The sequence below is a fragment of the Callionymus lyra genome, chromosome 7 (genome assembly GCF_982586985.1).
Source record: "Callionymus lyra chromosome 7, fCalLyr1.hap1.1, whole genome shotgun sequence".
Taxonomy (NCBI): domain Eukaryota; kingdom Metazoa; phylum Chordata; class Actinopteri; order Syngnathiformes; family Callionymidae; genus Callionymus; species Callionymus lyra.
Genome location: NC_141824.1, coordinates 1,104,394 through 1,117,691, shown reverse-complemented (window position 1 = coordinate 1,117,691; position 13,298 = coordinate 1,104,394). Strand labels below are relative to the sequence as shown.

Genomic DNA, 13,298 nt, shown 5'->3' with positions numbered 1-13,298 from the left:
ATATACACCTGATGTTCCTCACCTGGTGACTATGTACACTTGATATACCAGAGGTTTCACACTCGTACGTGACACAATTGATTGATTAAAGTGATTTCTTCTCAGGTAAACACAAGTTCAACTAGTCTTAGATTCATCTTCATCTGTTTTCCACTGGAGTTGAACCTCTCGTTGCATCTGGTCTACATTAAAGAAGTTGATCTGAATCATCATTGATCAGATCCACGTCCTTCCTCGTGAAGAGGCTGAATGAAAACACCAGTTCTATGGTTTGTTCTCCAGACGTTCTCCTGATCTTGAGTGTTCATCTCTTCACAGACGGAACCTCACCAAGCTGTCACTGATCTTCAGTCACATGCTGGCGGAGCTGAAGGCCATCTTCCCCAACGGCCTGTTTCAAGGTGACAACTTCCGCATCACGAAGGCAGATGCTGCAGAGTTCTGGAGGCGTGCCTTTGGAGACAAGTGAGTGGAGATGACACGACTGCCACCAGTGACACGAGAGATGATCTGAGTAACACTACACATCATGATGTATCTTCAACTACATGTAGTCTTGTCTGGTTCCTAATGTTGTATTAGTCAAAATCCAGATGCAAGAAAAAGAAAAAGTCAATTAATTTACAGACAGTAAGTAAGTAAGTACACAGTGTTGAATTCATGAGTTGAAAATGATCAAGAATTCATCACGTCCACAGACCTGCACAAATGTCCACACACTGTAAACATGTCACTTTAGACATGAACCTTCAATGACATCAACATCATCTCCTCAGGCTGGTGTCGGCAGCACAACATGATTAGAAGGTTTTCTTTGAATGTTGAGGTCATGATGCCTGATGTCATGTTTCTGAAGAGCTAAAGATCTGGTCCTCTGTGCCGGGACTGCTGCCCCTGCAACCTTGACATTCTAGTGAAAATAATCCTTAATGAGTCCTAGATTTGATTTAATTTTGAAAATTGCTACATGTTAAAATGTAACTTTTCCACCATTTCTCTCAGAACCATCGTGCCTTGGAAGGTTTTCCGTCAGTCTCTGCACGAGTTCCATCCCATCAGCTCTGGACTGGAGGCCATGGCCCTGAAATCCACCATCGACCTGACATGCAACGACTACATCTCTGTGTTTGAGTTCGACATCTTCACCAGGCTTTTCCAGGTACTCCACTCTGTTCCAAACCCACCGAGTGAAGGCGACATCCTCACGAGATAAGATCTTCTGTCAGAGACTTAGTTCATCTTGAAATGACCAGGAATATGGAGTTTATTTCGTCGGCATCTTAATAAGTCTCTAAACCTTCATTTATGAAGCTTGAAAAATTCTTCTCACATTTATAGACGAGCGGCATCAACACAAAGTCCTCGCACACTGACGACAACAAACCCACTTCCTCTTCAGACATTTTGCGGAGAGATGTTTAGAGAACTGACTCGTGTGGTTTCTGCCTGATGTTTGTAGATAAGAGTCATTTTCACTTCACCAACAATAAAACCATCACAAATTAACTTTGTTAAAAAATGGTTAACACAGAGATGCACACATTCTGAGTTTATCCTAACATATAAACATATAAACATATAAACATACATGTTCATGATAATAACATACATTTGTTTCCAGCTCTATCTGAGCTTTGATCATGTTCTCTTCATGTGAAGTCGATTCTAAGATTAGAACCGTGAACGACTGGTCAATGACATGTTTGATAGAACGACTGGTCAATGACATGTTTGATAGAACGACTGGTCAATGACATGTTTGATAGAACGACTGGTCAATGACATGTTTGATAGAACGACTGGTTAATGACATGTTTGATAGAACGACTGGTCAATGACATGTTTGATAGAACGACTGGTCAACGACATGTTTGATAGAACGACTGGTTAATGACATGTTTGATAGAACGACTGGTCAATGACATGTTTGATAGAACGACTGGTCAATGACATGTTTGATAGAACGACTGGTCAACGACATGTTTGATAGAACGACTGGTCAATGACATGTTTGATAGAACGACTGGTCAACGACATGTTTGATAGAACGACTGGTCAATGACATGTTTGATAGAACGACTGGTTAATGACATGTTTGATAGAACGACTGGTCAATGACATGTTTGATAGAACGACTGGTCAATGACATGTTTGATAGAACGACTGGTCAACGACATGTTTGATAGAACGACTGGTCAACGACATGTTTGATAGAACGACTGGTCAATGACATGTTTGATAGAACGACTGGTCAATGACATGTTTGATAGAACGACTGGTCAATGACATGTTTGATAGAACGACTGGTCAATGACATGTTTGATAGAACGACTGGTTAATGACATGTTTGATAGAACGACTGGTCAATGACATGTTTGATAGAACGACTGGTCAACGACATGTTTGATAGAACGACTGGTTAATGACATGTTTGATAGAACGACTGGTCAATGACATGTTTGATAGAACGACTGGTCAATGACATGTTTGATAGAACGACTGGTCAACGACATGTTTGATAGAACGACTGGTTAATGACATGTTTGATAGAACGACTGGTTAATGACATGTTTGATAGAACGACTGGTCAATGACATGTTTGATAGAACGACTGGTCAACGACATGTTTGATAGAACGACTGGTCAATGACATGTTTGATAGAACGACTGGTCAATGACATGTTTGATAGAACGACTGGTTAATGACATGTTTGATAGAACGACTGGTTAACGACATGTTTGATAGAACGACTGGTCAACGACATGTTTGATAGAACGACTGGTCAATGACATGTTTGATAGAACGACTGGTCAATGACATGTTTGATAGAACGACTGGTCAATGACATGTTTGATAGAACGACTGGTCAATGACATGTTTGATAGAACGACTGGTTAATGACATGTTTGATAGAACGACTGGTCAATGACATGTTTGATAGAACGACTGGTCAACGACATGTTTGATAGAACGACTGGTTAATGACATGTTTGATAGAACGACTGGTCAATGACATGTTTGATAGAACGACTGGTCAATGACATGTTTGATAGAACGACTGGTCAACGACATGTTTGATAGAACGACTGGTCAATGACATGTTTGATAGAACGACTGGTCAACGACATGTTTGATAGAACGACTGGTCAATGACATGTTTGATAGAACGACTGGTTAATGACATGTTTGATAGAACGACTGGTCAATGACATGTTTGATAGAACGACTGGTCAATGACATGTTTGATAGAACGACTGGTCAACGACATGTTTGATAGAACGACTGGTCAACGACATGTTTGATAGAACGACTGGTCAATGACATGTTTGATAGAACGACTGGTCAATGACATGTTTGATAGAACGACTGGTCAATGACATGTTTGATAGAACGACTGGTCAATGACATGTTTGATAGAACGACTGGTTAATGACATGTTTGATAGAACGACTGGTCAATGACATGTTTGATAGAACGACTGGTCAACGACATGTTTGATAGAACGACTGGTTAATGACATGTTTGATAGAACGACTGGTCAATGACATGTTTGATAGAACGACTGGTCAATGACATGTTTGATAGAACGACTGGTCAACGACATGTTTGATAGAACGACTGGTTAATGACATGTTTGATAGAACGACTGGTTAATGACATGTTTGATAGAACGACTGGTCAATGACATGTTTGATAGAACGACTGGTCAACGACATGTTTGATAGAACGACTGGTCAATGACATGTTTGATAGAACGACTGGTCAATGACATGTTTGATAGAACGACTGGTTAATGACATGTTTGATAGAACGACTGGTTAACGACATGTTTGATAGAACGACTGGTCAACGACATGTTTGATAGAACGACTGGTCAATGACATGTTTGATAGAACGACTGGTCAATGACATGTTTGATAGAACGACTGGTCAATGACATGTTTGATAGAACGACTGGTCAACGACATGTTTGATAGAACGACTGGTCAATGACATGTTTGATAGAACGACTGGTCAATGACATGTTTGATAGAACGACTGGTTAATGACATGTTTGATAGAACGACTGGTCACTCGTTATCTTTTTAAGTCTCTCGTCTTTAGTTAAAATAACTTTGTGCTTTTTGTACAACAATGGTTTAACATTTTTCTATTCATTACATCAGATGTGTTTGGTATTAAAACTAGAGTAAAGTCATAATATAACTATAATATAATGAAAATATTAAAAAACATACAGTGAAAAGACTGTAAATGTAATGTAAAAACATTTTAGTTATTTCTTTGAAAGAATGATTTCAAACGTTTCTCTGAGTCTGGTGTAAAAAGCAGAACCAAACCTTCACTCATGCAAATGTTCTGCTTCCTTCTGTTGGACTCCAACAACCTTGTTATGCTTTGAAAAGCGGACGCGGCTCTTTTCCTCGACTCACCGTCATCTCATCAAGTGTTATTGTCCTTGTGAAAATCATTCAGAATCCACGTGTGTTGTTGACCTTTGACCTCCCACGTATGTGCAGCCCTGGTCTTCGTTGCTGCGGAACTGGAACAGTCTGGCAGTGACTCACCCCGGGTACATGGCCTTCCTCACCTACGACGAGGTCAAAGCACGGCTGCAGAAGTTCATCCACAAGCCTGGAAGGTGAGGCTGAGGCGACTGGTGTGTGTGTGTGTGTGTGTGTGTGTGTGTGTGTGTGTGTGTGTGTGTGTGTGTGTGTGTGTGTGTGTGTGTGTGTGTGTGTGTGTGTGTGTGTGTGTGTGTGTGTGTGTGTGTGTGTGTGTGTGTGTGTGTGTGTGTGTGTGTGTGTGTGTGTGTGTGTGTGTGTGTGTGTGTGTGTGTGTGTGATCTGTCGTGCGTGTGTGTGTGATCTGTCGTGCGTGTGTGTGTGATCTGTCGTGCGTGTGTGTGTGATCTGTCGTGCGTGTGTGTGTGTTTGATCTGTTGTGCTGCACACACACGGTCACCTTTCAAACAATGATGTTGGAGGAAGCATCAGCTCTCATCTGGAACATTTACATTGTTTTCCTGCATTACTGATGTTTACTAGAAAACAATCTCTTCAAAGAATATAATTTATCGTGAAACTTTTCAAAGTCTGGAAGCTTTTTGTGTCTTAATGTGTTGACTCCATGTTTGTCCTTCTCTGGACTTGTTTGTTTTTTTAAATGGACATTAACACATATAATTATCCCTAGAAGGTTTGGGGTCTGTCACCCCCAAGTTTATATAAGTTAATAGTTACATCTTAGATGTGTGTTTTATTACATTTCATTCAAAACAGTGTTTCTGGCAAAGCCTGCTGGTCAGAAAGTGTCACTGCAGTACAGAACCCGCCGGTCATGTGACGTCTCTCAGTGACGTCATTAACGTCATAGTTAACCTAAGGTTGACTTTTCAAAATCAAACCTTCAAAGTGAAAAAGATGATATTGTTGCTTTAATAAAGTGTTATGATGTAAAAAAAAAACAACAACAACTTATGTTTGTATTAAATTAAAGAGCCAGATTAAAATATTGTCTCAGAAGGAATACATTCATGATCTAATATAATAACATTATAATGACGTCATAATGAACCTGTAAACACTCATGAGATGTTGAACAAACTATAACATCCGTTTAAACTCATAAATACTTCTAATAACAGAGGAGACTCGTCCTGTCGCTCTGGTTTTTCTTCTGCATGTCACTCAGAAACGATAATAATAAATGATAGACGCTGGTGTTTTCACAAATGTACTCTAACTTTGATGTCGTTATCAAATCATACTGAGTTTTGTAAAACTCATTTTCCTTCAGTCATCGCGCTTGCATCGTGTTTCCAGCCGAGACACGTGTTCCCTCACGAGCAGCTCCTTGAGTTCTAGGCACCTGTGGTCATGAAGCTTAGGTGTGATCCATGTATTCAAGAGGTTCGTTGGGCCTGAACCGGGTCGGATGAAAGATTCTTCCTGCTGCTGTCGCACCTATGAGAGGCTTGGAGGCTCCATCAGACCATCTTTAGACAGTGACGGATCAAGACTCGATCCTTCTTGGCTTGAAGTCTCTTCATATTCCGACCCAGTTGATCCTGGAACCATATGTTCTTTCTTCTTCTTCTTCTCAGCTACATCTTCAGACTGAGCTGCACTCGACTGGGTCAGTGGGCCATCGGGTACGTGACGGCAGATGGAAACATCCTGCAGACGATCCCCCACAACAAGCCGCTGTTCCAGGCTCTGATCGACGGCTTCAGAGAAGGATTGTGAGTTTCTGCTTCTTTGAAGAATGTTGCTGCACCTTCTCCAGTAGAACTTATACAATTCTATTTCTGACTCGCGTCTCCTCCGGCGCGATGTTGTGTCTCCAGCTATTTATTCCCAGATGGTCGACCCCAGAACCCGGACCTGACGGGTCTGTGTGAGCCGTCGCCTCAGGACCACATCAAAGTCACGCAGGTGAGAGTCGTGTCACTGGTTAATAATATCGATGAACTTAAACAACTTCTCTTTCAGTTTTGATCCATTTGAAATGAATCACATTATTTAGATTAGATCACATTTAATTTTGATCATAGTTATTTTATGTTTCAATACATTGGTGTAAAATATACATTATTCCTTTTCTACTCAAAGTAATGGACGATACTACAAATATATCGTTGTTCCTACAGTATCACTATATATGACTATATATAACTTTATATCACTATATATGACTATATATAACTTTATATCACTCTATATGACTCTATATAACTTTATATCACTCTATATCACTATATATATGACTATATATAACTTTATATCACTATATATGACTATATATAACTTTATATCACTATATATGACTATATATAACTTTATATCACTCTATATGACTCTATATAACTTTATATCACTCTATATCACTATATATATGACTATATATAACTTTATATCACTCTATATGACTCTATATAACTTTATATCACTCTATATGACTCTATATAACTTTATATCACTCTATATCACTATATATATGACTATATATAACTTTATATCACTCTATATGACTCTATATAACTTTATATCACTCTATATGACTCTATATAACTTTATATCACTCTATATGACTCTATATAACTTTATATCACTCTATATCACTATATATATGACTATATATAACTTTATATCACTCTATATGACTTTATATCACTCTATATAACTTTATATCACTCTATATAACTTTATATGACTCTATATAACTTTATATCACTCTATATAACTTTATATCACTCTATATGACTATATATAACTTTATATCACTCTATATGACTCTATATAACTTTATATCACTCTATATGACTATATATAACTTTATATCACTCTATATAACTCTATATAACTTTATATCACTCTATATGACTATATATAACTTTATATCACTCTATATGACTCTATATAACTTTATATCACTCTATATGACTATATATAACTTTATATCACTCTATATAACTCTATATAACTTTATATCACTCTATATGACTCTATATAACTTTATAACACTCTATATGACTCTATATAACTTTATATAACTCTATATAACTTTATATCACTCTATATAACTTTATATCACTCTATATCACTTTATATCACTATATATAACTTTATATCACTCTATATGACTATATATAACTTTATATCACTCTATATGACTATATATAACTTTATATCACTCTATATGACTATATATAACTTTATATCACTCTATATGACTCTATATATCGTGACACGTGTCAACATGTTGGACGAAGCCTGCAGACGAGCTTGTTCTCAAGCGTGTGGTGCTGGTGTGTCTTCTGGTCTCAGGAACAGTACGAGCTCTACTGTGAGATGGGCTCAACCTTCCAGCTCTGCAAGATCTGTGCTGAGAACGACAAGGACGTGAAGATCGAGCCCTGCGGTCACCTGATGTGCACTTCCTGTCTGACCGCCTGGCAGGTGCGAGCGACGCCTCCTGGTGTCGAGGACGACGTGTGAACACCTTCATCTTCTCTGCAGGAGTCGGAGGGTCAGGGCACCGGCTGTCCCTTCTGCCGCTGTGAGATTAAAGGTACCGAGCCCATCGTGGTCGACCCCTTTGACCCCAAAGACCCCAACAGTATCTGTCGAGGGATGTTCGGGGCGGAAGGCGTTCCGTCGCCAAACTACGACGACGACGACGACGACAGGCTTGAAGACCCTCACCTCATCATGAGCAGACTGGCCTGCACCAAGGTAACTGGTGCTGATGTTTGACAGTTGAAGAGCAGCAGAAGCGAGGAGCCCTCGGGGGTCCCTGGTGTCGGCTGGTGTTTGTCTCGCGGATCAAACACTGTCTCCACGTCTTACTCGCCACGAGCTTCAAGCTCACAGAACAAGTCTTTCATCTCCGCCTCTGGTCGTTGCATCTGATCTTCTACCTTCAGTGAGCTCTGATCCTCATCTTTTATTCAGTCTGTGTTCGACTTCAGTTCTGCTTGTTGACGTCATGCTGTGAACGTGTCGAGAAATGAGTGTGTTTGTGTTTGTCGTCCAACACAGTAGGATTTTAAAACAATTGCTGACGTTTTAACACATTTGAGTGGATCTTAAACTGAGAGATGAAAGACTGTCCAACATGTTGTTAACATTCAGTGACTTTCCATCTTTCTCTTGCCCCCTCTCAGTGAACTCAGCACTGCACTTGTGCCTCTCATGCTCACCTGTCAAGTTTGAATGACAGATATTAATGAGACTCTTGACGAATCTTCTCTGTTCATGTTTTGACAAACTTTCCCGTTTGAAAACGTTTCTATTGAACGTTTGCCGCTGCAGGTGGAACGACCTCCGTCCCCGATGACCTTGACCCCGCAGGCCTCGCTCCCCCCGGTGCCGCCGCGACTGGACCTGCTGCCGCACCGACCCAGCAACCCCCCCGGAGCCTCCAGTCCTGGAGTCGCCTCCAAGGTGGTCCTCATGTCGACATGTTGACAATGAAATGATTTCAAAGGTTTTTCGGTTGAAAAGTCGTTTTTCGTTGAATATATTTTTGAATAATTGATTCCAATCATTTCTTTATTGACATTTTGAAACATTTTCTTGATAAATGAATGAACATGTTAGTTGTCGTTTGTCTCCTCAGTCTCACCACAAAGACAAGCCCCTCCCCCTCCCCCCGGCGCTGCGAGACCTCCCCCCTCCTCCCCCTCCAGAGCGCCCCCACTCTGCGGGGTCGGGCAGCGACGGGCGTCTGCAGCGGCGCCCCCTGCCCTGCACTCCTGGGGAGCCCCCCCGGGACAAGCTGCCGCCCGCGCCCCCCAACCGGAGCCTGGCCGAGTGGAACTCTCGACCCGTTCCTAAAGCTCCCACCTCGTCCTCGCTGTCCTCGTCTTCATCCTCGTCCTCGTCCTCCTCGTCCTCCTCGTCCTCGCAGGTGTCGGGTCTGGGGGTGGAGGTGAGGTCTGGGGTCCGCGAGGTGTCGAACCGACACTCGCTGCCTCTGGCGCTGCCGTCGTCTCTGGACGCTCGGAGCGACTCGCCCAAGAACGTCTGCCTGAGCCTGGAGCAGGTGAGTTGAACCCTGGATGAACCCTGGATGAACCCTGGATGAACCCTGGATGAACCCTGGATGAACCCTGGATGAACCCTGGATGAACCCGTGCTCATGTCGTCCCTCAGAGTCTCGCCGCCGCTCAAGAGTTGGAGGCGAAGGTGAAGCCGTCGTCCTCGGCGAACGCCATCTACTCTCTGGCCTCCAGACCCGCGAGGGCTGGCGAGGACGGCGGCGAGGAGTCCGAGTACATGATCCCCTCGTCGCGTCCACTGCTGCCCGTCACAGCACAGCCCCTCCCACCTGTGTCCGCAGTGGTCAGCAGGTGTGTAACCGACTCACAACATCTGCTCACAGTCACTGACACGGAGTGTGTGTTTGTGTCAGAGCGACGATGGCCGACGAGGACGATGAGCCTCAGACGTACGAAGCCATGTTCAACATCCAGGCCCAGCAGACGCCAGACTCAGGTGAGCGCGACTCAGGTGAGCGCGACTCAGGTGAGCGCGACTCAGGTGAGCGCGACTCAGGTGAGCGCGACTCAGGTGAGCGCGACTCAGGTGAGACACGATGTGAAGTTGAAGCTCGTTCTGTCTCTGATTTGAAGTTTATTGAATTAGTTCCGACTCGACTGACGCCCCCTGGTGGACAAACTACTTCACTGAGTCAATATTCCTTTGAATGATGTTTAAAATGACGTCGAAGCTCAAGTTAATTTATGGTCAACATGTAGTTTTGTGTCGACGTCAGTCGTTGATGAAACTGAACGTTTGTTCGATTCCATGAATGAAACTGAAATCATTTCTTTCTGTTTGAATCTAGTTTTATTGAATGTTTTTAGACATTAATTATGTTTATTTATCAGTTTAATTTACTCCTTATTTCCCTCCTTTCTTAAGTCTTATGTGAACCATGTTCCTCATGAATGTTCCTCATGAATGCTCCTCATGAATGTTCCTCATGAATGCTCCTCATGAATGTTCCTCATGAATGTTCCTCATGAATGCTCCTCATGAATGCTCCTCATGAATGTTCCTCATGAATGCTCCTCATGAATGTTCCTCATGAATGCTCCTCATGAATGCTCCTCATGAATGCTCCTCATGAATGCTCCTCATGAATGCTCCTCATGAATGCTCCTCATGAATGCTCCTCATGAATGCTCCTCATGAATGCTCCTCATGAATGTTCCTCATGAATGCTCCTCATGAATGCTCCTCATGAATGTTCCTCATGAATGTTCCTCTTGAATGCTCCTCATGAATGTTCATCTTGAATGCTCCTCATGAATGCTCCTCATGAATGTTCCTCATGAATGCTCCTCATGAATGCTCCTCATGAATGCTCCTCATGAATGCTCCTCATGAATGCTCCTCATGAATGCTCCTCATGAATGCTCCTCATGAATGTTCCTCATGAATGCTCCTCATGAATGCTCCTCATGAATGTTCCTCATGAATGTTCCTCTTGAATGCTCCTCATGAATGTTCATCTTGAATGCTCCTCATGAATGTTCCTCATGAATGTTCCTCATGAATGCTCCTCATGAATGTTCCTCATGAATGCTCCTCATGAATGTTCCTCATGAATGCTCCTCATGAATGCTCCTCATGAATGTTCCTCATGAATGCTCCTCATGAATGCTCCTCATGAATGTTCCTCATGAATGTTCCTCTTGAATGCTCCTCATGAATGTTCCTCTTGAATGCTCCTCATGAATGTTCCTCATGAATGCTCCTCATGAATGCTCCTCATGAATGCTCCTCATGAATGTTCCTCATGAATGCTCCTCATGAATGCTCCTCATGAATGCTCCTCATGAATGCTCCTCATGAATGTTCCTCATGAATGCTCCTCATGAATGTTCCTCATGAATGTTCCTCTTGAATGCTCTTCATGAATGTTCCTCATGAATGTTCCTCTTGAATGTTCCTCATGAATGTTCCTCTTGAATGCTCTTCATGAATGTTCCTCTTGAATGCTCCTCTTGAATGTTCCTCATGAATGTTCCTCATGAATGCTCCTCATGATGCTCCTCTTGAATGTTCCTCAGATTACTCTGAGCTTCCGTCTCTGACCAACGGTCCGTCTGAAGACCAGCAGCAGGAGAACGGGTTCGACTTCCCGAAGCCGAGGCTCCCGATGCCGCCGGCTCGCCGCACGCTGTCCGAGCTGAGCTGCTCGTCCGGCAGCTTCGCTCGCCTGTCGCTGGACGTGGACGCCGGCGCCACCGCACGTGAGTGTCTGAGAACCTCAGGTCCCGGTCCAACATCTGAACCTGAACCTTCTGCTCCAGTGTCCTCGGAGCTCCTGGAGGCCCCGGAGCGTCCGCCCAAGCCCCTCCCCCGACGCATCAACTCGGAGCGCCGGCCCAGTCCGGTCCCGCCGGCGCCGGCGAGCGAGATGAGCGGCGAGATCGAGGCGCTGCTGAGTCAAGGCTACTCGCTGCAGGACATCCAGAAGGCGCTGACCATCGCCCGCAACAACCTGGAGATGGCCAAGAACATCCTGCGCGAGTTCGTGTCCGTCCCCGCCCTCACCTAGCCCCGCCCCCGCCGCCGTCTGCTCTCTCGCTTCGCCCACTCTGGTCGGGCGACGGTCGGCGCCGGTCCGACCCGAAGCTCTTGCCTGCAGCGCCCCCTGCTGTTGCTGCTGGTGCGTCTCGGGATCACCTGCCGGTGGAGCCTGAGGTCGTGAGACCAAGATTGTGAAACGCCTCCGAAATGTATATGAAAGTTTAATATATAAGTTAATGTATATGAAATATGTGTAATATATTCTGCACGTGAATCCAGGAGCACCGGGTCGCACCGGGTCGCGCCGGGTCGCGCCGGGTCGCGCCGGGTCGCGCCGGGTCGCGCCGGGTCGCGCCGGGTCGCGCCGGGTCGCGCCGGGTCGCGCCGGGTCGCACCGGGTCGCACCGGGTCACGAACGCCGAGAGAAACTTTTCTGGGCCGTGATGGTCGGAGTGACGACGAGCACGAGGGACAGTGAAGCTGTTGCAGTGCAGGATGGATCCATGTTTCTATTGTTGGACGCCTCGTGTCTGAAGCTTCACTGCTGCTGCTCTGCGCTCGACTATTAAGCCTTAAGTGTGAATCTGTCCTTGAGTGACCGCATCCTCGTCTTCATGTAGCACAGCTGACGGGTCACAGTGACCCTCAGGCTTCAACCCACGGGCGGCTCTGGTCCCGCGGCCGCCGGAGTCGCACCCGCGTCAGTATTCCAGGCCGACTAGAAGAAAACTCAGGAACATGATCTCTGCGGCGAGGACAGGTGAGGAGGCGGGTCATGGACAGGTGATGAAGAATGTTGTCCTTCACCTGCATCACTGGATTACGCTGCCGTCTCCTCTGGTCTCACCTGCTCGTTGCCTTTCAAAACTCCTGAATGATTGAACTCAGACTCGATGCCGTCACTCGAGAGACTCGTGTATCAAAGTAGAATAAAGGACGAAAATGGCTTTTTTTATCAGTTTGCATTCCTCGACTCGTTCTCCAAAGTTTTGTTTACTTCCGTCAGTACTTCTGTGCCATATATGTGTAGATGTCGCGACAAAGGCCTTGATCTGGAGGAGGTTTGAGGGAAACACTGTGCAGTACTTGAAGGTTCTGGTCTTCTGTCCTCGACATGCTTGTGTCTCTTCTCCTCCACGAGAGGGCGCTGTTGTCTCAGTAGCTTGATCAGGCATTCATCAACCTTAAGGTGGTTTCATATCAGTCTTGACGCTGCACAGTGGTGTTAATAAAATGATGATGATGATGAA

At 44.2% G+C, this 13,298-nt stretch overlaps 1 protein-coding gene across 6 annotated transcripts in view; it reads left to right on the top strand.

The window, feature by feature from the left end:
- cbl (Cbl proto-oncogene) overlaps positions 1-13,298 on the top strand; it is a 28,745-nt gene extending 15,447 nt beyond the window's left edge. The window contains exons 3-15 of one of the 6 annotated variants that reach the window (XM_087795615.1): positions 319-465; positions 1,003-1,159; positions 4,522-4,643; positions 6,108-6,245; positions 6,351-6,438; positions 7,831-7,962; positions 8,023-8,238; positions 8,818-8,949; positions 9,125-9,550; positions 9,661-9,857; positions 9,920-10,017; positions 11,586-11,768; positions 11,829-13,298. In XM_087795615.1, coding sequence (XP_087651741.1) covers positions 319-465; positions 1,003-1,159; positions 4,522-4,643; positions 6,108-6,245; positions 6,351-6,438; positions 7,831-7,962; positions 8,023-8,238; positions 8,818-8,949; positions 9,125-9,550; positions 9,661-9,857; positions 9,920-10,017; positions 11,586-11,768; positions 11,829-12,076 — 2,284 coding nt within the window. In that variant the 3' untranslated portion in view covers positions 12,077-13,298. Of the gene's footprint in view, positions 1-318; positions 466-1,002; positions 1,160-4,521; positions 4,644-6,107; positions 6,246-6,350; positions 6,439-7,830; positions 7,963-8,022; positions 8,239-8,817; positions 8,950-9,124; positions 9,551-9,660; positions 9,858-9,919; positions 10,465-11,585; positions 11,769-11,828 lie in introns of those variants that run through there. The other 5 variants (XM_087795614.1, XM_087795613.1, XM_087795612.1 and 2 more) reach the window with 5 other exon arrangements.